This window comes from Crotalus tigris, unplaced genomic scaffold, assembly GCF_016545835.1.
Source record: "Crotalus tigris isolate CLP2741 ecotype Arizona unplaced genomic scaffold, ASM1654583v1 scf7180000024419.1143555, whole genome shotgun sequence".
Classification (NCBI taxonomy): Eukaryota; Metazoa; Chordata; class Lepidosauria; order Squamata; family Viperidae; genus Crotalus; species Crotalus tigris.
The window spans coordinates 971,103-995,849 of NW_024100585.1; the positions used below are offsets into that span (position 1 = coordinate 971,103).

The 24,747-nt window shown below is 36.5% G+C and overlaps 2 protein-coding genes across 5 annotated transcripts in view; one reads left to right on the top strand and one right to left on the bottom strand.

Moving 5' to 3' along the window:
• The window catches only part of SNX24 (sorting nexin 24), a 76,699-nt gene extending 66,320 nt beyond the window's left edge, over positions 1 to 10,379 (top strand). For all 3 annotated transcript variants that reach the window (XM_039329848.1, XM_039329849.1, XM_039329851.1), the window contains 4 exons: positions 4,494 to 4,588; positions 5,388 to 5,420; positions 6,507 to 6,571; positions 8,518 to 10,379. In XM_039329848.1, the coding sequence (XP_039185782.1) occupies positions 4,494 to 4,588; positions 5,388 to 5,420; positions 6,507 to 6,571; positions 8,518 to 8,588 (264 nt within the window). In that variant the 3' untranslated portion in view covers positions 8,589 to 10,379. The remainder of the gene's footprint in view (positions 1 to 4,493; positions 4,589 to 5,387; positions 5,421 to 6,506; positions 6,572 to 8,517) is intronic.
• Positions 10,380 to 10,509: 130 nt separating this feature from the next.
• On the bottom strand, positions 10,510 to 20,111 carry PPIC (peptidylprolyl isomerase C). Of its 2 annotated transcripts, none has more exons than XM_039329846.1 (5): positions 19,908 to 20,111; positions 15,106 to 15,219; positions 14,572 to 14,665; positions 12,001 to 12,200; positions 10,510 to 11,270 (listed from the first exon to the last, which is right to left on the bottom strand). In XM_039329846.1, the coding sequence occupies exons 1-5, from the start codon at positions 20,019 to 20,021 to the stop codon at positions 11,136 to 11,138; spliced, it is 657 nt and encodes a 218-aa protein (XP_039185780.1). In that variant the 5' UTR covers positions 20,022 to 20,111; the 3' UTR covers positions 10,510 to 11,135. The 2 variants fall into 2 exon arrangements, with proteins under 2 accessions (XP_039185780.1, XP_039185781.1); XM_039329847.1 differs by having other exon boundaries at positions 12,001 to 12,185; positions 19,908 to 20,102.
• Positions 20,112 to 24,747: the final 4,636 nt, after the last annotated feature.

The window sequence follows — 24,747 nt, forward strand, 5'->3', positions numbered from 1 at the left end:
TACCTGGCAGTGATAACAAAAGTGCTTTGAATTTGGACAAGCAGGATACCTTTTTGCTACCCTTTAAAGCAACTCCTTTTTCCAGGCTTCTACGGGTATCCGGGAAAAAAAAGATGGGACTACTTTAAGGAGCTCAGTTGCCTTTTTTTCCAGCTCCAGTGGAACTGTTCATAGGCCATATTTGGTCTGCTTTGTGGAGAAACGTGTCTTCACTTTAAGTCCTCTTTCAAGACCCAGAACATAACAGAACAAGCTTCATCATAGTTAGTCTTTCAGGGATTTAAAGCAAGGCCGCGACATGCCAGCAACCAGGCCGCACAAACAAACAAAGCCCCCATCCGCGAGATGAAGGCAGCCCACAAAACCATGTCCCCTCCAGTCCGCAGAAAAACCTTTCTCCATGGAACTGGTCCCTGATGCCCAAAGGACCTCTGCTTTAAAGCACTTTAAAGAAGCAATTCCAAAGTCTCCACCTTCTACTCTATCAGGAGGTGGTCTAAAAGAATTGACTCGGGAAGAGGAGAGGAGAAATATAAATTGAAATATGAGCAATTTTAAAGGGATATTTGTATCCTTTTAGCCTTCCCTCCCTCCCTTCTGTCAGCACAAACATGGCCAGGAACATATGATAATATTTCCTATATGGATATTTTGATTGTCTTCTTACACTGTGAAGAAAATAAGGATACAGATGACCATTAACGGAATTTTAAAACACTGTTGAAGAAATGAGAATAAAGTTTTTTAAAAATATAACACTATTCTGAGAAAGAACAAAACTGGTATGAATTAGGAAGGCACATCTATTTTTCCTTTTTCTTAAAAAAGAAAAAAAAAAAACCCACACAAAGCAGAAGGTTCATTTTTGGGTTAGGGGAAAAACATTCCAGACTGCTTCTTGATTTTCCATGGGTGATATTCTTTTGCTAACTTTTTCTTTTATCATTGTTAGAGCTCTTTAAGCGACTGCCATAGACAAGACAAACAGAAATATATACTACAAAGTGCTCTATAAAGACTGCAGGTTGAAGTCCCAGTGGAGACTGATGCTCCTGCTTTCTTACTGTAGCTAGAATGTATTGATTTTTTTTCTCCCCCACTTTAGCTGCATCACTGAATTAGATATTGTGAAGCATCTTTCCTTGTGAAGACAGGAAAAACTGTCATGAACTTTTTCACCCTAACAATAGGGCATTTCAGTCTGAAAGATTGCAATAACGATTGAAGCCTTCAAAAACAAAGCTTCTTAATGTATCCCACACTGACTGTTCTGCCCAAAAGATAGCTGTAGATCTTGAGGAAATAGGATGGCAGATGGGGGGAGGGAGGGCAGCATGAATTTTTAGAGCTGTTTTGTGTGTTAAAAAGAAAATCAATTGATGAAAACAATGCAGTCCTCTGGTGCGTTTCTCAGAAGGTTAGCACAGTGGTCTCGTCCAAGTTCTCAGCAAGCTGTTCAGTTACTGTTATAATTGGCTGATGAGTAGGTTTGGACCTAACTAGAATGCCAAGAGTTCGATTTCATGGTGTCCTCTGTGAAGATGTGTCACCATTTAATCCTAGCTTTAGTGACATTTTTTTTTTTAAAAAAAAAAAGGAAACTCATGGGAAATCATTATGCTGTTTATATGTCTCCCATCCTGGAGAGCATTATCCTGTGATATTTTAGCACTGTTTTCTAGTGCATGATGGTATCTAGCGAAGGTTAAGGCAGAACAAGTCCCTTTGCAATTTTGTGACTGTATTTCACTTACTGAAGGAGAAGGGATAACTGACAATTAAGAATTCAGAATGTCACTAGGAAACATGTTCAGCTGACCAACAAATCCTCCGGGAGGATGCTTTTTATGAACCTAAGAAGATAGAAAAATTGAGATATTATGGGTTTGTTATAGAATATCCTATCTTAAGGCTGTATTGTTTCTAGTAAACATTCCTAGGGTTTTTTTTAAAAAAAGGTTAATTAAATATAATTAATATAAAAGCAATGAAAACACACAAACAATGCTATTTTGATTTCTTTGTAGTTTATGTATTATCTTCAAGCTTATGTAATCACTTCATTTTTACATGTATCTGTTTGGTTAGATCTAGACTTACTAAAATCAGACTTTTTCTGAAACCCCATTCCCTTCCCCTTACCCAAAGCTTAAAAACAAAATCTGAAGTTGATGCTTTTAAGCTACCTCTGGAAGACAAGAAAGGAAAGTTCAAAAGTTTGAGGTCCATTCATGGAATGCTGAAGTGCAATTTAGGAATAGCTCTGAAGTCAACCAATAAAAAGGTATTAATAGTGACTCTGTAGCCCAGATACACTCCAATAGACCTAAATGACCTATAGTGAAAAGCTTTTCTCTCACTATATTAAAAGTATATTTAATTGCCTGCAGAGCTTTTTCAATATTTTCCCTCAATACCTAGATTAGTGACTATTAGGACTTTGTTTTGCTTGGGTTAACAGCCTGTATTGTTATTCAGTTCACATATCCTTTAACTTACATCCCCCATCACCCCTCCTTCTATGAATAACTAAAATGCAAAGCAAGATGAATTTTGTAGCAGTAGAGTGCTGATTTTACAAAATGCAAATGAAAAAGACATTTAATGTAGAATTCTCATGTAAAGGTGAACTGAAAGGCTTTCTAAATACCAGAAAATAAGAGTTTAGGCCAGGGTGGTCAGCATATAATATGAGATGCAACTCAGCCTACCATTACCTGCTGACCTGCAAGAAGCCATTCAGTGACTGTTGACATGTCCAGATGAAGCACAGCTAACAATCTGGAGGGCTGGGTGGGTATTTTAAGAACAGGACTGGGAATGGGTGATCACCATGGAAATATATTCCAAAATTGTTTGCTGGCTTTTTAAAATGTTATTTGTCTTTTGCAAAGTTACCAGATTAGCATCAGTTTGGCCAACTGGCAGGGAACTATATATCCAACAGATCTGGAGGGTTTCAGGTTGGGGATAATATACTTTTCTTTCTAATTCATCATTTTGATACAATTACCTGATCTTCCTTAAAAAAAAATAGAGCTTGAGTTTAGATCTACACAAGAGCTAAGACATTACAAAGCAAAACATATTGATTTCATCTCTATTTCCTTTTTTAAAAAAAAATAGAAGTGTATTTTCTGTTCTGAGCATACTTTCTTCACTTTTTCTTTGTTGTAGCACCCAACCAAATATTGTCATTATGGATGGTTATAATAGAGTTTGACTTACTATAGGCAGTGTGAACAAATGAACTTTTCGACCAGCCCTACAAGGCTCTTATCCTACAAGGGGCAGTATAGTTTGATTGCATTGATCAAGACTGCCTTCTACTACTCCACTACTATTGCTCTTGACTTTGTTTTCTCATCCAAAATCAATATGCTATGCTTCAGGATAAACATTTTTCATTACACTATTTCCTTTCTGTGAACTTGTAAATAAATAAAAAAAAAACTTTTTTCAGTTTTATAAAAACATGTTTGTATTTTTGGGGGAGAGGGGGGAAATGATTTGCACTGATCTTAAAACAGAAAACTTTTGATAAAGGAGTATTTAACAACTATAGATAAGCTTGAGGTTGTGATTAAAATGCTGGACTAGAAGCAGAGAGGTCCAGTATGAAGTTCCTCCTCAGCCATGGAGGGTCACTGAATGACTTTGGGCCAGCTATTTTCTCACATGGCAATCTACCTTATAAGATTGCTGTGGGGGGGGGGGAATGGGAGAGTGTTCTAACTGCCACTTTGAGCTTCTGAAGAGAAGGCAGGATATAAATCTCGTAAATACTGTATATACATGTTGTGGAAACAGTCAACCATATAAAGTTGATCTGATCCTCCTAATGAGAAGCTGTTTTTTCTTTCTTTTCAATATCTTCTTTATGCCAAGGGCCTTTTTCTATTGTCTATTTGCAGCCCTTGAGCTAAGTTGAGCTGATCTCTTGGTCTATCAGACTTTAACCCAAACCTGTCTATCAAATTACGTATTTTTTCTAGAGTGACATACTTTTCATTCTGTCCTTGTTAATTGTAACAAGAAAGGATAACTTTTGATTGTCACATTTCCAGATTAGAAATCTGTTAGGAAACGTTTGATAAATGAGTATTTAACAACTATAGACAGCTTTAAATATATTGCTAATTGCTTCCTTATAAAATGATTATGGGTTACATCATCAATTATTTTTTATGAAATATATGGATTTAATCTCCACTGAACTTTGCTTTGATTGTCACTTGGACCGGTGATCTTGCACGTAGGATGTTAGAGATGAATCTGTGTGTTGTGTGGTGATCTATCAAATCAAACACTTCCCTGTCCTTATTAAGACACACTAAATCATTAATAAAGCCAGCTAGACTCCCAGATAATCAGAAGACTTCTCCCTGGCTGCTGTAATGGATGAATGTCTTTCAGATTCCACTAGCAAAATGACTACTGGATATGATCATGTTAGATCAAGTGCATTATTTTTATTATTATTTTTATTACAGAGTATTGTTTTAGAAAATGAAGAACTTCCCAAGATGTTTCTTGATTTTCTCAACGTTCGTCACTTTCCTTCTCTCCCAAAAGCAGAAAGTTGTGGGTAAGATTCTTATCCGTACAATTCAAAATACAACAAAACACAATAAACTTAAAATTCCAATTTCCCTTTATTAATTAAAATTTTATTCACAATTTGTTTCAAAATATCAGAATATTTCCTTAAACAGGGCACTTAAAAATGTTCAAGAAAATCTTCAGTGATTCTATTTTGCATATAAAACAAGGAAATTCTTAATGAATGTGTTTTGGCATTACCATGCTGAGATTGACTTCATATCTAAGTATTTGGTATAATTTTGCATTAGTCTGATTCAATAGCTGCTCCAGGTTTAGAACCTTTGCTGACAACACAGGTCCCTTCTTTAGAAAACTCATTTATTTCAGTGGAAGGAACTTATGTATGTCTATATTCTTTGGAAAAAATATAATTATACATACTAAAAATCCTTTGGGACATTTGAACACGCATGACCTCTGGAATAGTAATGAAAAGACACTAAAGAAGTTGGGTGTGCAGAGGGTTAAACATTCATTACCATAAAAAAATGGGGAAAAAAACAATTGGCATTAAAATTGAAGTTATTTAAAAATATTTACATTGGAATAATTTTAAAATAATTTGGTTAGCTGTGAGGAAAGGATCATAAAAGTTCAGATGGCAGCTATAACACGCCATTGAGCATGTTTTTTTATATGCATTGTGGACACCCTTGGACAGCTGGCTACAGGAAGGCATAAGACTGCTGAAATCCGTTTTAAAGAAAGTTTTGCTATTCCTGATGTGGAGTGTCTATTTTAAATCTGTACATTCTAATATTTTTTAACAAATTATATTCCAGTTCTTTTGAAGAAACAGAATCTGAAGAATCAAGGTAAGTTCATTATGATATATTCTTAAGAAATGTTTTATATGTATTATATAATTAATGCGAGATAATTTTAAAAAAATTCTTAGCATTCTAACAAAATTGTAAATGTCTTGGTATCATTGCAACAGATATGATGAATGCATACCATTTTTTAAATTATTTTTAATAGGAAGCAATGGGCAAAATAAAGATTTTAGGAACCACTATTTTGTATTCTTCTTTTAAATAGAAAAGGATTTTAAACTGCTTATATTGAAGTTAATCAGGCATTTAATATTGCATGGTTAAATGTTAATTTTTGAGAGAGCCTAACAAGATATTTTAAAGAAGATTTATAAGTTACAACCTCATTCTGTTATTGGCTCTTATCTGTCAGCTTCTTTATCTTATGTGAATTAACAGTTTTGCATTACATTTAGATTTCCTTTTTCCTTATCTCCTCTTTATGCATTTCTGAACCAGAAAAACTTCCCTATATGTTATCTACTGTTATAGCAATTCTGGTTTTGATGCCTAGTGATTAAATTTAACTGTAGTTAAATCTGGTTGTGGTACCATTTTCCTGCCCACAGATCAATATGATATGGGCATCCCTTCTTTATTTACATATTTTGTGTAACAGCTGGGGAAGAAAATTATGATACTTTCTTTAAGTGTCCTAAATCCACCCAAGGTCCGGCAACTGAAATAAATGAATGTAGAAGTTCTAAGGAAAAAAAGTCACTGAAGTTGCCGACAAGTGCAATATTGAACTACTTACTTTATCCTGAGATTATTTCCAGGCAAGCATAACAACTGAACCAGTTTTAGTACCATGATCATTGGTCTTCTTGTAAGAAATTAAACCTCTCTGGACTCAGCTGGATTAGGTTCTGAGTAAATATACCTATTGCTCGTATTATATGTGATCTTCTGCATGTAAGCATTATTCCTTGATGATGGATTTTTTTCTCCTTTCCCATAAAACTGATTTATATATATAAGCAGTATCCCTAACCAGTTCTACTGCCTTACTTTATCAAAGCTAGTTTGTAGTGTATTTGGTTTAGTGTCCCTCGATGGTGATATTCCTGTTCTTGACCTTTACAGCAAACTGTCCCACCAGCCCGTGTTGCTGTTCCTAAGGGATCCATATGTCTTGCCTACAGCCAATGGTAATCAGACCTGTCATCTATTAACAGTTCTTTACTTATCTGCCCCATACCACAAAAACCACATTGTTATAAATGGATGAGCTCAAATTCTAATAATTTGGCAAAATACATCAGGAGTTATTTTAATGCTGTTTAAAGTAATTGCTGAGAAATGAACATTTCTTTTTTGCAGACAGCCCTCCTACAAATAAAAATTAAAAATATATTGTTATCTTGGCTCTCCTACATCAATAGCAAAGCTCTTGGAAGTGAATTTCAAATGGAATGGATATTGTAACACTGCTAATATTTTGATAAGAATTATAAAAACAAATAGTGAATGAAAAATGATCTTTTTGTGTTCTTAAATGTGCTGTCTTTTTATTGTAGCTCACAATATTTCACATAACCTTTGCTAATTCCCCCCCCCCCAAATATTCCCAATATCCAGTAATATCATGAATTATACTGTGAAGTGAGCAAAATTAGATGTCTCCAATACAGTTAATGTTCAAACTAAGTCTTAAACTCCCTTTCTCTTTAAGGTATAAAATGTGCTTATTGTTGTGATTGATATGGGCTGGGATATAGTGCAAAAGGAAGACTATTTAATTATTAACTCTTGTAAAAATTTCTTTGGTTAAATTAATCTTGCCAGTCACTCTTAACTGTGGAAAGTAAAGCCTATTACACTTTCCCATTCTTTGGAAAAGAAATAGAAATTTGAATTAGGCTTATTAACATGGAATAATTGGTTCTCTGGCTCATATAAAGTTACTGCCCTTGCCAAATCACACTGTATTGAGTCATGCTTTTTGTAAAGTTAAGATTACACTCAGAAAATAAAGCACTAGCACAGTATGAAAATTTAGGTACAATAAAACCAACTGCTTTCTTCACTTCCATACTTATATTTTTTAATTTCCAGTCCAGAAGTGAAGAAATCAAAAATTACTTCGAATGCCACCATTTTAGTAATTATTTTTACCTTGAAAATGTTTTCATAGAAGCAGGACTTGCCCGCAAGTATTGAATTGAATGGTATTTTGGAGAAAAAATGAATGGGATTGCACTGTGAGATGCCAGACTCAGAAAAGGAGACATGAAGTGATTAAAATTTAAACAATTTCATTAAAGCTAAAAAAAAAAATCAAGAATTTTCCTACTCTTCTCCAACTTACAATATTTATGAATGGAATGATAGTGGTGTTTTACCATTTCAAGCAAGACCTTATTAAATTCAACTCATGTCATTGAATTTAAAATGCAGAAGACAATGAACAACTGAATATTGGAATAATATTAAATATAGGATTATTTTTTCATTCTAGCCATAAAAATTAAAAATTTATAAAATAAACCTCAGTTACATTTTTTTTACTGAAATTTTCCTTCTTGTGAATATTTATATTTAATTCTTGTATCTGTTGTAGTGATTAACTTTGCTTAACTTCTCTCTAGGACTTTTTCCAAATGTTCTTAACGTTGTCATTTTCCTGCTCTAGAACTGTTTGTGCGACAGCATAAGCCTCTTCCAGTCAACTTGGACAAAACTGTGCTGTAAACTAGAGTGGAAAAACTGCTGTGGAGTATTCCCAGTAGAAATCTTGGAATTCCTTCAAGTGTATTGAGATTTTGTTAGAAATTGAATTGCCAGTGTAATCCATCTTCCTTGTGAGAAAAGATTCAGATAAAGAGCTGGAGCCTAGCAGCATTAAGTATTAGAACATCCCTTTAAATCAATAAGCTACAAATCTGGCGGTGCATTCAAGCAATACCCAGGGCTACACTAAAGTGGGTTCCTGCTGAAACAGCATTACTAACAACAAATTCGGAGCACAGATAAATATAGTGGTGATGCAATATCCTAAATTATACCAGGCTTCGCCTTGTTAGGTTCTACAAAAACATTTATATTGTATTGACATATGTAAGGAAGCAGTTTTTCTTCTCTCTTTTTTCCCCAGATGACTTTCCAAATGTAGTTATTGAAGGCATTCTCCATGGATTGTTTTATCCCCACCTACAACCCAGGTAGAAAATGAATTTGGATGGAAAATAATCAAGAGTAAATTCAAGTTATATTCCTCAATGCAAGCTTTTGAAGACTTTTTTTTAAAAAGTAAAAGTCAAAATACTGAAGCAAGACACTCATGTTTGAAGTTGGAACTTTTGGGATTTTTTAATTGTATCACTAAAAATGGCTGCTTTTAAAGATTACAAATGGGAAAAAACGCTACTCGGCTGAACTTGTATACTAAACTCTAAATATTTAAATTTTAAAACAGCTGACAAAATGCCAAATTACACTAGCAAGTTTCATCATGTATTTATAATTTTTGTGTGTCTGTGATAAATCATTACTCTAATTCTTTTGTCTCCGTGTTGTACCCACTGCTGGCAGCGGATACATAAAATATAATAGCATGTATGACTAAAAAATGTAAATGTTAAAAAATAATTGCTAAAACTGGAAATGCAATATAAGCTCACTGTATCAGTATTTCTGATGTCATACTATATAAGTATTATTTTAGGGACAGAAATGTGTATATGCTTGCAGTTTGGTTTAGTCTTAATTTTATGTCATAAACTCGGCTGCAATGCTTTTATTAGCCTAAGCTTAATGTCGTTTTCCAAAATTTTATTAATTTTTAACCTTTTGTAATATAAATAAGAATGAACATGATTAATAAAAATAATTAGCCAGTCCAGAGGCAGTTCAACTTGACTATCCTTTTCGCAGCGCCTGGAATTTCCCCTTATTTTATCTGTTAAAAATTGAGCACTTTCCCAAAGGTTTGAGATGGAAGGACATAAAAATGTACTCAAAATCATACAAATATGCATTAACACAATTTAAAAATAAGAAATCATCACCAGACCCAGGGAAAAAATGAAAATACTGTTTCCACGCAAATGTATGGTAAAAATCCTGCCAGTTTTGCTCTCATCCCAAAGGCTTGTCTACCCTGTCAACTGTGCAAATGAACATTCTGTTTATCACCATGTGGAATTCCAAAACCCAAAAACAGTGAAATAATGAACATCTGTAAAAATACCAACTTGTTGGTCACATGTCCATCCACCACTTTGTCAGTTGTGAGTACATGTGCCATAGCCATATTGCAGATGGAGTTGTAACATACTGTGCTTCTTAACATGGGGGACTCATGTCTGCCATAACAATTATGACTCTGTGCCGATGGGTACCTGGCACAGCAGAATATATTCTAGTTATCCCCTTCAAGGGCAGTTCAGTCAGAGGTGTTTTCCTGTATTTCAGTTGTCCTGGCTGATCGTTCTCTGGGCAGCTTTAGGTTGGCGATTGATATGAACTTTAGCCAATGTTAAAATGACTTCCTGAATGCCATTGGGGATTTTCCATCTCCTCGGTCAGCGATACCATCAAACCTTATCAAGCAGTAGATATTATTGCTCAAACAGGCAGCAGCAGGTGCAGACAGTACATTCACATCTTCTTCAAAGCAGCTTTCCTGCCTCGGATCCAAATACTGTGAACCTGTCAAGGAAAGACTTCTTAAAAATACCTTCATTTTCTGAAGTCCATTTGTCTGTCACCCAGGAGAAAACTTTCTCCAGTGCTGAACAAAATTCAATTCCCCGTTTCATTCAGCCCTAACATTTTTCCACTGTTCTGAAATATGTCTAGACTTTTATGGTCAAGCCTTTTCTCTCTGAACTGGCTTAACAGTGATGTTAACAGTTTTTATGATTTCAAGTATTCATGTTTTGCTCCTTATTGTTAGCTGTAATGAATATGGGCAGAAATAAGGAAAATAATTCATGACAATAAATAATATTCTTGTCTTGGTTTATATTATTACTATTGTGTTAGGTATAGAAAATGAAAATATATTTACATCTTTTAAAACTAATTGATTTGGATTAATAATAAATTATGCATGACAAAAATAGAGCATTGCTTTAAAACAGTATATCTTTCACCAGTAGTTTAATATTTGTACACAAGGTAAGTAAACAAGATTTAAACGATAAAATTATAAAAGTAATATGTAACTATAATGACATATTTTGCATTTTGACAAATTCAAACCAAAGTCTAGTTGAAAGTGAGGTCTTTTAATAAATGATATCTATGTATTGTTGAAAAGGATCATGCAAGGTATTTGTTACGTCAGCATACTTTGTTCAATTACATAGTAATTTTTACATGTCTATTTTCAAATTCATAAATTAGGAAATCCACACAATATATACTGTAGAAATGCTGGTTGAAAAATGAGGGGCTTTGTTCAAAGTTTCAAAATTATTACGCGAAGAGATTAAAAATATTCATAAGGTGGATACTAGTAAACAAACAAGGGGCTATAAACATTTGTATTGTATGCTGCAAAGATAATCTCAGTGTCAATCTCTTTAAATCAACACCTATGAAATGTTTTACCCTAGAAAAGTAATAGCATAGCATTTCCTCATTTAATATTCAGGTATTTCTTTTACCTGCAAGGTGTCCTTTTATAGTCTCTGCAAAGTATTTTCTGATAGAAGCCTCACACAGTGATAACCAGACTTTACTGCAGCTCAGATGCTCCTATTTCTGTCAACTTCTCCAATCATCTACTTCAATCACAAAGGGTTCTTTTACATCTATTTTTCCACTGTTAATGATCACACAGTCCTGAAGAGGCCGGTCATGGTCATCTGTTGCCTGAAGTTCAATATCATGTACTACTGACTAAAGAGAGAGAGGCTTTTGATGAAAAAATTTACATTTTTTTTTCGTAAATCCTTTACAAAAATTCCTCATTTCAAAGTTGTTTACATAAATGGCTTTTCAGTCGAAAAAATCAACTCTGCATCACAGCTATGATCAGATGCAATGGTAGGACTTGCCTTCTAGAACAGAGGTCCCCAACCTTTTGGGCACCAGGGACCAGTTCCATGGAGAAATGTTTTTCTACGGACCAGAGAATGTGTGAGTTTGTGTGCTGCCTGCATCCCATGAATGGGGCTTTGCTTGTTTGTGCAGACCAATTGCTGGCATGCTGCGGACCGATACTGGTCCATGGACCAGGGGTTGGGGACCCCCGTTCTAGAAGAAATTAAATCTGAGTGAAAGCTGTCTCCTTTGCTGTAGCTCTCTGTAAAACTGCTAAATCATCAAAAGAATATAAACACTGTACCACCTGCAATCTTACTGACAAATTAACAAAACCTAAAACCTTTCCCTTATATTTTACAAAGGAAATAAGGGTAAGAAATTCTTGCTTGATGCTGAAAATGAAACAAAAGGTAATTCTCACCTGCTAGAGAATTACACAACTCTTTCTCCATCAATAAGATGCTTTTTGTATGCATCATTAACTTTTCACTGAAAGTATGCAACTAGTACACCTTTTGAACTAAAGAAACTTACACTCAGAACAGTGTTTTATTTCTAATAAAGCATTGTAGATTTCACTTACCATTCCATCAATGACTTTTCCAAATACTACATGTTTCCCATCTAACCAGCCAGGCTTTGTTACAGCAATGAAGAACTGGGAGCCATTAGTGTTTGGGCCAGAATTAGCCATGCTGATCCAACCAATGCCATAGTGATTTAGTTTGAAGTTTTCATCAGGAAATCTATCTCCATAGATGCTTCTTCCTAGATAACAAAATACTGTTTTTCATCAGACGAAGCAAGACTTTAAAATCATTGTTAGAAAGTTTTACAACACAGGGCCCTTGCTAGTAGAGCTACGCAAAATGTCTTCAACTAGAGTCAGACTAGTTTAAGGGAAGTTGTTGCCACGCAAAAATTTAAGAGTATGAGTAGATGTGTGTGTATGTGTGTTTTAATACAGAGTTCCCCAACCTTTCTGTGTTGGCGGCCAAGAGCGGGGGGGGGGAGAGGGGATGATTTTGTGGGCGGGGCAGGCACATATGCACATGCATGCACATGCATGAGCACCCACGACATTCGCGGCAATACTCGTGCAAGTGGAGCCACAAGCACCCGCAATGAGGCTCGCATGAGTCGGACTGCAGGTGCCACGAGGCTTGCACGAGTGGGGCCACAAACGCTGATACTCATGCAAGTGGGGCCACAAGTGCCTGCAATGAGGGTCACGCGAGTGGAGCCGCAAATGCACCCAACACTCGCAGCGCTGCTTATGCAGATCTACATGCACCAGCCAGCCACTCACGTAGCCCGGTGGCTTATGCAGATCTACATGCACCAGCCAGCCACTCACGTAGCCAGTAGTGGGCTGCTGCCCATAGGCTGGGGTCCTCTGTTTTAATACACATTACATCATGTATGTGCCGGATGGTGCATTGTTATATTATATTATAGTGTGATATATTTAAAGAGAAATGTCTTTATTTTTATGATATGCCGTATTTAGATATATTTTGTTGAAGAAAACAATCAGAAAGGGTACATACAGTGCATTCAGAAAGTATTCAGACCCTCTTCACTTTTGTCAATTATGTTATTCTACAGCCTAATTCTACGGTTGTTGAAATTATTTTTTTTTGTCATTAATCTACACTCAGTACCCCATAATGACAAAGTAAAAGCAGAATTTTAGAAATGGCTGTACATTTATTAAAAAGAAAAAACTGAAATATCACATTGGCATTGGTATTCAGACCCTTCACTCAGTACTTTGTTGAAGCAGCAATTAAAGCCACAAGTCTTTTTAGGTATGACATGACAAGCTTTGCACATCTGGATTGGGGGATTTTGTGCCATTCTTCCTTGCAAATCTTCTCAAGCTCAGTCAGGTTGGATGGCAACCATTGGTGGACAGCCATTTTCAGGTCCCTCCTGAGATGTTCAATAGGGTTCAAGTCAGGGCTCTGGCCACTCTAGGACATTCACAGAGTTGTCCCTAAGCCACTCCTGTTTTGTCTTGGCTGTGTGCTTAGTATCGTTGTCATGTTGGAAAGTAAATCTTCGGCCCTGTCTGTCTGAGGTTCTGAGTGCTGTGGAACATGTTTTCATTGAGGATATCTCTGTACTTTGCTCCATTTAGCTTTTCCTCAACCCTGACCAGTCTCCCAGTCCCTGCTGCTGAAAATCATCCCCATAGCATGATGCTCCCACCGCCATGCTTCACTGTTGGGATGATATTGGTGATGAGCGGTGCCTGGTTTCCTCCAGATATAACGTTTAGAATTGAGGCCAAACTGTTTAATCTTGGTTTCATCAAGATTGAACAGAGAATCTTGTTCCTCACAGTTTGGGAATCCTTCAGGTGCTTCTTCGCAAACTGCAAGGGGACTTTCATGTGTTCTGCACTGAGGAGAGGCTGCTATCTAGCCACTCTGCCATAAAGCCCAGATCGGTGAAAGGCTGCAATGATGGTTGTCCTTCTGAAATTCTATCCCATCTCCACACAGGACTCTGGAGCTCTGTGAGAGTGACCATGGGTACTTGGTCACTCTCTTACTAAGGCCCTTCTTCCCCGATTGCTCGGTTTGACCGGGTGACCAGTTCTTGGAAGAGTCCTGGTTCTGCCAAACTTCTTTCATTAGAATTATGGAGTGTAGATTAATGAGAAAAAAAATGAATTACAACACTATAGAGTAAGGCTGTAGCATAACAAAACCGACAAAAGTGAAGGGGTTCTGAATACTTTCTGAATGCACTGCATTACACAGCTTTAAATTGCTTTATTTATTTATATTTAATTTCTATAGTCTTCCATCTTAACCAAGTGACTCTGGTCAGCAAACAATGCTAAAACAATTAAAAACTGCCAACAAATAAATATATACAGTAGCCAAGACAATTATAATAATTGTCAGTGAAGCCAAGAAATGAGGCCTGTTAGTAATAGAGCTACACCCACCCCAACTTAATTTTGACCCACACTTTCTTTATGACGGGGAGAGACCAAATTCAGGAGCACATAGCTAGGTTTTTAAAGCCTCATGAAAAGCCCGCAGAATCTCTGAAAGATGGCCCAAAGGACAAGGCTATCAGCACTCTTCTGATATTTGGACCTGGCAACGTGAATATTCTGTAAAGAAAGCAGTGTTACCTCCAGTACCATCTCCAGCTGTAAAGTCACCTCCTTGAATCATAAAATCTTTGATTACACGATGAAATTTGCTTCCTTTATAACCAAATCCTTTCTAAAATTTAAAATGACACAGTTGCAGTTCAGTAAAGTTGCTACAATTAACAATGGATGCAATTAAATGTTTAACAAAACAACTATTGTGTGTGTGGTTATTTAATTTAAATGAGGAAAAAATCAGAACATCCTGTTAGTAATAGTCATATCTACACTCATTCCTGGCTTAATTTCTATACCTTTTCTGTATGAGGGGGAGAGACCAGCTCACTCTATTCCCCCCTGCACCAAGCCAACCAGGCCTGGAGGAGAACCGTCAAGACATCAACTCTGAACTGAAAAGAAAAACTTGAACTCTTGCCTATTGCTGGAAAATAATGGATCAGTCACTACTGACATCAGATAAATAAGGACATGTGACAAAATTACTACTACTATTAAGTTCATATATTTCTTTTCTATTAAATATGAAAACAAAGCTCTTTAAAAAGCTCTTACCTCTCCAGTTGCAAGTTTAATGAAGTTTTCTACTGTCTTTGGTACCACCTTTCCAAACAAGCCAATTACAATTCTGCCAGCATTTCTGTCACCAATCTGTATATCAAAGAAAACCTGGAAATTTTCAAAAATAGAAAAAGGAATCACTGTCATTATGATATATCATTATTAAACTAGGCTATTTATTAGCTATTTAGTAGAAGATAGACAGTTGTATTCTAAATAATGTGCTTTTCAGGTTGTAGAAGGAACTTTTCTAACAAGATCTTTAAGCAGGAAAAAAGCACTTTGTTTTATCATTTCTCAATGTCTTCTTCCACTTCTCTAGATTATATTTATAGCATGGAGATGGGAATAGTCACTTCATAAGTTTCATGCTACCCATTTCAGAATGTAAAGAAATATTAGCTACACTTGTTTTCTACCACTAACTATGCATGTATGTAAACTAAGGCTTATACTTTTATAACCTTCCTATATTATGATCTCAAGGTTATAAGGATCTGTATCAAATGGATTACAAGTTCAGAAATACAGCTGTGTAAGTCAGGCATAGAGTCAAATGTTATAACAATTCCTGACTTCCTAACAGAAATATTCTTCACTGTCTAGCCATGCTTCACAACACTTTAATACTTTTCTTTATTGTTTTTTTTTTATTTTCTAACCAAGATTCAAAACTATGTCTATTCAAAATTTTCAGTTGTCATTGGACTGCTTTTGGGTAGTAAGGGGTATTGAGTTTATCCATTTAAGAATTTTAAAGAACAAACTTTTTCAACTTTTTCATCACTGCATCAAAAGTTGTTACTTCTCGGTATTTCTCAGTGAGTCCATTTTGGCTCCCATCAATAGTCAAGCTATCCAAGTTCACGATTAAAGAAAGCAATATTCAGATCTTATTAAGCAATCATGATTTTTCACTTAACACAATACAGTAGCTACTTAGTTTAAATGCTAAGACTTAGGAAAGGAAAACACTATGAGCTTTCCTTTTTTAAAAAAATTAAAATGGCAATTAAAAAACACACACACTGTTACCCAGTGAATACATATCCTGCCAACTACATGGGATGTTGCATATAGTTTTATTTCTCAAAACTGCCTGCTTTCCTCACACACCATGGTCCTGGTAAAAGCTAAGAAATTACCTGAAGAACTACTTGTCCCAATTACATCAGTCTGTCCCATCATGCAGGAGATGTATTTAGGGACCCCATCAGTTAAATAAATTTTGACTGATGTGGTTTCTGTCACTGCCCCCCCCCCGAATTTCTTGCCCCCAGAGGTGAGATTGGTCCCCATTCTTTTGACCTTCTAGAAGAACATGAAGACTTGACTCTGCCAATTGGTATAGGGATTGAAAACGGGGGGATAGGGAACCCACCCCTGGGGTACTTAATGGCCTGGAGGCACTCCTGCCATCTTTTAATTTGTTTTTATTCTGTTCTTCATTCTGTTTTAATTTAGCTTTTAATTATCGCTTTTATATGGTTTTATGGATTCTATTTCTAAAGTGCCCAGAGTCACTTGGATGGTGAGATTGGCTGTATTTTTAAGTATTTATAAACTGGTACAGATATTTAGATTCAAGCTTCAATGAAGCTGTCCATTGGCTAGAAAGCAATACACAGAAGAATATTAAACCATGATGGATGAGCTTTGTTAACTGATACCAAAATGTCAAACTTTTTAAGATCACAGTTTCCACTGGGCTATGATCTCATAATGTCTGTCCTAAGCTTCCTTTCAGAAATATGTTAGGAAAGCAGAACAGGAAGGAGGGGTGGCAAAGCAGTGATATGATCCAGGTTTCAGAACTCCCACAAAATTAGAAATTGGGGTTAAAGGTAGGGGCTCTTGAGTTTAGAAGCACAGATGGTTATATGATTATATGAACTACATATGCTGCAAAACAGGTATAAGAATTAAGTGATAAATAAAAATGGCCATTATTCTTTTATGCTTTTAAGTGTCTATCTCAAGAAAAATCAGGATTCCTCATCAATTGGTCTTGATCTGATATCTATTGAAATTTGCTATTTATTATAGTGACTAGCTCTATACAGTAAGGGAATTACAAATCCCCCCCCCCCCAAGGTTTGCAGATTGTCAAATGTTAGAACCCACCTGGCTTTTGTTCTTTTTTGTTCCAGGGCATAGCAACATCCCATATTTCTACATGAAATCAAACCATTTTCCAATGATCTAATTAAATACCCTAATATTTTAGAATAATATAAATATTTAGACAATTGGTAAAAAGCAAACGCTACTACAGTTCTCTTTACCAAGATTTGTTAATAACAAGAAAAATAGAATTATTTATTTATTCAATTTCTATAGCAGCTCAACTCAACTAAGTGACTCTGGCCTGCTTATATTATATTTGTGTTATCTCCTTTTTAATTCAGAAAACCACTAGTTTAATTTAAGGGACAAACCTTCCAGTCACAGCTTCCAAGGCTGTATTGCCTATAGCAGGGGTAGGCAACCTTGGCTCTTTTAGGAGTCGTGGACTTCAACTCCCAGAATTCCTGAGTCATAAAAGAGCCAAGGTTGCTTACCCCTGGCCTAAAGAAAGTCTATATACTTTAACCCAAATTCAACTGTTAAGTCACAGTCCAACTGCTACATGCCTCCAGTAGATTGATGCTCTCACACAAATCAATGATATGTATCCAAGAGTGATGGGGTCTTCCCAACTATAGAAACTGATTCTTCCTCTAGAAAGTTTTTATCTCAAGTTCATTCCAGTTCCTTCATTCACAAACATATTCAAGCAGGATCCTCACTAGTGATTTCAAGTGTCTTATATCAGCCATTACTGAAGCAATGTAAAGCCTGTCCTCATTAGTGTTATTTCAGTAGAACAATACTTCAATGCCTCTAGAATGTGCTAAAATTCATTCTGTTGATCCACTAATTGCAGCACAAAAAAAAATTCTGCAGACACAGCCTACATTTATCTTTAACTATTTTGGGTTTAAAGTGTGTTTGCTCTGGATGTAAGTCTTGGTATATGAACATACTACAACATATCATTGATAAAACAGATGGCTAAATTGTGGACTGGAATTTTCTCAGCTCTACTGGTCAAGTTGTAGATCTGTTTTGGAAATGAGAATACCTCTTTCTGCATGGAAGATTGAATTAAACTGGGGAAAAAAGCTAGGTTGTACCAGCTGTCTATTAGTGGTTCTGACACTAATCAGTGTGCTATAGTTCTTTTTACTGTTCCTGTTAACAACAAGCATCAGATAACTCCAGTTATTACTTTTCTGATGAAGTTATTTTGAGTACTCCATAGGCTACTTCAGGTACTGATTGCCATGGCTTGTTCTTGCCAACTGTCTTGCAATAGATATTATTTGGAAGTATGTGTAAAATTGACAACAGGTTTGCCAATTTCCCATTCTAACCCCAGCAAAAGGAAGATCAGTAGACCTGTGTACAAAAACAGCCCATCCTATAGGTCAGTGGGATGTAGGACATATTCTGGAATGAAGCAGGAGGATGTCATCTTAGCATAGATCTCCTAACTTATTCTGTACACCTCCTCTGCTTCACTGGCCCAGCCAGCTAGATTATTTTTGGACACATCTATACTGTTCTTCCAGTATACAGAAATAGCCCAGGAAGAGATAACATTGACAAAGGTATGCAGAAACTGTTAAGAAAGAAGAAAAGATAACTCAGTTCTGAGAGAGGAGAAAGCGTAAGAAATTCAAAATAATCCTTGTTTTGTTTGACAAGAGGGAACAAAGAAAAACTCTGGCAAACTACAAAATTCTGTGACTGTACCTTATAACAACAGAGTGCAGCTAGTTCTCAAAGTTTCAACCACAATTGAGCCCAAAATTTAGGTTGCTAAGTGAAACATTTGTTAAGTGAGTTTGCCCCATTTTATGACTTTTCTTGCCACAGTTGTTAAGTGAATCGTTGCATTTGTTAAGATAGTAACAAGGTTGTTAAGTGGATTTGGATTGCCCATTGACTTTGCTAGTCAGAAGGTCACAAAAGGGGATCACATGACCCCAGGGCCCTGCAACAGTCATAAATATGAGCCACTTGCCAAGCATCTGAATTTTGATCATGTGGCCGTGGGGAATGCTGCAACAGTTGTTAAGTGTGAAAAACGGTCATAAGTCACCTTTTCCAGTGCCGTTGTAACTTTGAATGGTCATTAAATGAACGGTTGTAAGCTGAGGACTACCTGTATTATTCCTGTGATCCTTTGTGATGTCTGTTTCTTGAGCTGGCTATCTCGAGGGCTGACATCAAGTGACAGGTTGTCTCCATACCGTCAGCCAATCTTTAAAAAGTCCAATGCAAGGCTGGCTGGGGAATTCTGGGAGTTGAAGTACACAAGTCTTAAAGTGGCCAAGTTTGAGGACCCCTGATCTAATGCCTCCATCCTGGTCACCCATACTTATCCAAGCCCATGCCACTCCATCTTAAGGACAGCATTACTGACACTCCCCAAAAACAGCCTTACGGCGTTACCCCCGTTACCGGGGTAAGGGGGCGGTCAAATGACAAAGTCACCGAAGTCACAAGAGGGATGGGTGCAGGTTTCTGCAATTCAAGCGGGGTTTTGTACAAAATCCCATAGCTCATAAATGAGGAAAGGCAAAGAAACAAGCCAAGCGGGGAGAAACGCCTTGGAAACCGTCGAGGCAAAGCAGCGCCTGTCTCCCGTAGTTAACTTTTCAGCCTCTGCAGCGGGGGGGGGAGGTGGGGAAGGGGAGGGGCCTATATCCCTCCCGCACTCTGGCTCCTCCCCTCAGGGCGACAGTCACCTTCGCGGTCACGGTGGGTCCTCTCCTTCGGGCGGCCTCGGCCCCTGGCAGGCGCTCCTGGCCGCCCCAGAAAAGGCACAGGAGCAGCACGACCGGCGCGAGGCAGCGGCCCATCCTCCGGTCCTCGCCGTCCCCTCCGCCACGTCCCAGCGCCTGCGCGGCTCTCCCTGGCGGCTGACTCTGTGGCAGGGGCGGAGCAGCGCGGAGGGAAAGGCGGGGCCGGGCCTGCAGTCGCGAAGGGAGCGCTTCCGATGCGTTTCGCTCCGCGAACGGCTGCGGCACGTGGGCTTCTTTGGCTTGCCTGGAGAGTAGCGGTGGCTCCCGCTGGGGGTGGGAGTTGCGGATACGGTGCTCCAGAGCGCGGCGCTGAGGGCCAGTCGCCCAGCGTGGAGGGTCACTCAAATGCCATGTTGCGGATTTGAGAAGATGGAGAACTTCTAGGACGGTTTTAACTTCCCGATTTTGAAATGAAATAAACGGGCATTATTATTCCTTTTTTTTTTCTTTTGGCCGAAACAAGTTGGATGCTAATCGGAGGCAATTATTTGTATATTAGCCTGAATATTAGTACAGGTTGATATCCAGCTGGCAGCTGATGTGAGAGCAAAATACACTGAATTTCTCCTATAACTTAAAATGTTTTTAATATAACATAAAATGTGTTTAGGTTTGTGTAAAACCTGCTGCTGCTTTTGTTATAGTGTGGACTGTTCCTATCCAGCCTAGTGAGGCAATCCTATCTTATTTCAGAATATTCCTTTAATTTGCTCTGCTCATCACAAAAGATCCTCAGCAAGCCAAGGACAGATTCCAAACCACTGGAATTGATTCTGGCATTTTATTTTTAACACACAGCTTTCTCCTACAAACTTGTGTCTGTGTCTGTGTTTGTATATTTCTTCTATTCAATCACATCTATTTCTTGGCATGATTTTGTAGAAGTGGTTTGTTATTCCCTCCTTCCTAGGGCTGAGAGAAAGTGACTGGCTCAAGATCACCCAGCTGTCTTTCTGAGCAAGGCAGGCTCTCCTGGTTTCTAGCCTGATGCCTTCATCATTATGGCAAACTGTCTCTCTTTATATTGTTAGGCTGTTAAATCCAATCCTAAAGGCAAGATAAAACTGAAAAAAAAAATATGGTTCTTGATAATATGATTCTGGCGTCATAATTAAAATTCAGCCCGACTGGGATTTTTGCCCAATTTATATCATATAAATTAGGCTATAGGGTATTGTCAGATCTGAACCATCAAAAGGATGATTACCAAGATGATTGGAGTAGCATTTTAGAAACAGGAAATGTTGAAAGAAATCAATGTCAAGGAAATGGTACCTTCTAAATCAGTGACAGCCATGGTTTTAAGCCAGATTTTGTTTTTGTTAACTATCATAGATTCTCTTACATGAGTTGGCCCTTTGCTTACAGGCCAGAACAGGCAAACAATAAAGTTACAAGTTACACAGTTGATGCTGTTCAAGATTGTGATACATAATATCAGCACATAAACCCTGAAAAGTTTAATGTAAACATGGGCCACAGTTTAGAAGCAATTCAACACTTATAATAGACAAAAAGAACTGGGTGTTAAAGCCTTTGCAAAACTGGGTCATCTTGTAATATTCTTTGCAGATATTTTCCTGACATCTTTTTCTTAAACTTTTTTCTCTTTTTTGTGGCAATTTTTTATCAGTTTGACATACAAATAAATTATAGTTGTTTATTGACAGTTGCTATTTTAACAGATGACACTGACTGATTTTGTAACATTTTGAAATTGAATGAAGTACAAAGAAAAGGTATGTTTTACCATATAATACTATGTTCTGCTTTGTGTGAAATAAACAATATTTCCATTAAACCCTTTAAACATGTCTCTGTGTTACGATTTATCTTACGGATAAAGAAATATTTCAACGGCAAACTGTAGTAATATATCTTTCCCATAAAAATACCATGACTGTGACACAGTAGTTCTGTTCAACTTCTCTAGCTCTTTTCAGCCACCACTATTGCCAACATAATGTTAAGCTGTAAATCTTCTTAGCAAAAAGTTTTATTTGCCCTTATTCAGCAAGCATTCATAAAGCTATAGTGGTATAAGTAAAGGACATTGGAGTTTCAGAGTCAGTCAACATTCCTTCATGGAAGGCAAATGGGTCTCACTACTGTTTATCTTACATGCATGCAATAGTATATAATTGCCCTTCTGCCCAAAGGAGTTTAAAATGGGGTGGGGTGGGGGCAAATAATGAAAGAAGCTCCTTTTGTATCTGCATTTTGATTTTTTGCACAGAGACATATGAATAAAAGAGAGCTGCTTTCGTCTTGATGAAAACATTGGCTCCTATGAACACCTCTGATTCTATCATATGGCCAGTGCATGGGTTGCACAATGTATTTAGTTTATTAAATAATTATTAAATGAATGATCTGGGTTTTCATAATGCAATGAACTGATAGGTGTCAACACTGTTAAGATCGGATGTTTTTGCATTGACAACAGATGGAAATGTAGCCATTTTTTTAACCTTTTGCTTTTAGAGTTACATAATGCTGGGAGAAGGGATGTCAACAAGAGGTCAGCTAGACATAACAACACTAAACCTAGGGTGAGAAACAAGGTTATTGTAACCAGAGCAGATAAGGTATTGGCAGGCTGGAGAACTGGAGAGGAAGCCAGTTTTCCATCAGTGTTAATGGCTTCAACCATCCCTTGGATGTGCTGATAAACTTGGCATAATGCCTAGTAACTTTCTTTTCTTAAAGCGATGACCATTAACAAAAGCATTCTGGGATGCTGGCTTGTCTAATTGGAGATGGGATGTGGAAACAAGGGATTTTAGACAGTTTTTAAGAAAGCATGTATAATTCAGTGGTTAAAGTATTGGCCTTGAAGCCAGGACGCTGTAAATTTCTAGGCCTGCCTTAAAAATCATCAGCATGACAATGATACGTCTTTGATGTTCAAAATCATTCTTTGCTTTTAATTTTTTGCAATTTTTATAAAGAGAAATGTAGAAAAAACAAAATATACCAAATTAAAAAACAAAGAGTAATACCTGACAAATTAGTTATGAAATTGTAGAAATAAAGAAAATGAAAAATGAAAAAGATGAGTTGAAAAACAAATCCAAACAATTAATTTACTAAATTAATATTAATCACATATATATCTTACATGTCCACTTCATCATGCAATAACAATATTTCAAACTGTTCTTGTAAAATACTATGAAAACTATATCAAACAGAAACACTGTTATATTTGATTAAATTAAATTTTAGCAATTTAGATTACATTTTGATTGATTTGATTTTAAGCAACCTTTTTTAAAAAGTAGATATATTACACATTTTTGTTCATCCAATTTGTTTGGATATTTGGGGCACTAATACCTTTTTATTGATATAATTTTGCCATTCTGTGTTCTGATATAGCCACTAATCCTCAAAAACACCAGACTTCACAAACCATCACTATTGAAAAAAAAGTGTTATGATTTATGAAGCTTTATTGATCCCTGAACAGATAGTAGCAAAGTAGCAAAATATTTAATGACAAGTAACTAGATAATATGCTATCCGTTTTAAAAACTCTGAAGTTAATTTCTGACCCCATGGATTAGTTCAGTCAATTTTCTTAAGCAGACTTAACGCATTTCATTTTTTTGTTCTTATATAAACCTATTGTCATGGTTCTGACAGATGAAACTCTTCGAAAGAACTTTGAAGCATTGTTTACCTTAAAAAATCTTTAGTTTGAGTAGCATAATATTGGCACTTCATAATCGAAGCCAAAAACTGAATTCCCCTCCTGAGCACATAATATCAAAGCACAATTCCCTCCTCCAATTAACTGTCATAAATCACATTCCCCAATTAGCTTGAAGCATGGAAATTGGAAATCATAGTCCTTTAGTATTTGAAAGAGAGTGATTCTCTTCTATGAACATGCTCAGACTTTCACTATCCCACTATCAACAAAAAAAATGTTATGAGAGTAAATAAATTCTTTTGGATGCTGTCCTCAGGTTCTTAAAAAAGATTCTGCCAAGAGAGGTCAGCTTAGCTTTCTCTTATTACATCTCTCCATCAGCAAGCAAAGCATTTTCAGGAGACCAGCATTTCTCAACCTTAAGATAGTTGGACTTCAACTCCCTGAATGGCTCCGATGCTGACTGTGAAATTCTGGGCATTAGTCTACCTATCTTAAAATTGCCAAGGTTGAGAAATACTGATCTAGACAGACTTTAAGTATATAAACAAGGCTGGGTGCTGGAATTGATTGCAATTGTTTGATTGTTGCTACTTTTATTGATGTATTTTAAAAGTTCAATATGTTTTTATTTGTGTTTTAATTGTGCTTTAACAATTTGATTGTTAGCTCCATTGCGTGCTAGGATGTAAATTCAACAAATAAATAATTGCACTAATTACTCAGTGTCAGAGGAATTTAGGGCAAGCTTGGGTTCAAATGCCTCTGAACATGGAGATTAGTTATAATATCAAACAGCTGTTAATAAACTTAACCCCTTCACAATAGGATTTTTTTTTATTTTGAGCAACACCAGCTAGAAAGATGGTTCTTTGCTTTAAAAACATATGTTTGACCTGTTTTTCAGATTTGTCTTACTATCCCAATTTTATTTATTGCATAACATTTTCTGCAATATTATAAATAAATTCAAGTAGAGCCATGTGATAATTCTGTTAGGACTAGTTCTTTTAAATAAATTTGGTGATCCTAAAAAAGTTATTAGCTATGTGTTTTGGAACTCAATATAAATGTTTGTTTTTAAGCCCCAATAATAATTGTTTATTATATTGTAATGCTCTTCTG

What these genes read in the sequence shown, in the direction of transcription:
- PPIC (XM_039329846.1), bottom strand. Translation starts at nt 20,021, where the DNA reads ATGGGCCGCTGCCTCGCGCCGGTCGTGCTGCTCCTGTGCCTTTTCTGG. An exon ending in TTAAACTTGCAACTGGAGAG is followed by an intron (nt 14,666 to 15,105) that starts GTAAGAGCTTTT and finishes TTTAAATTTTAG; the next exon opens with AAAGGATTTGGTTATAAAGG. An exon ending in AGCTGGAGATGGTACTGGAG is followed by an intron (nt 12,201 to 14,571) that starts GTAACACTGCTT and finishes GATGAAAAACAG; the next exon opens with TATTTTGTTATCTAGGAAGA.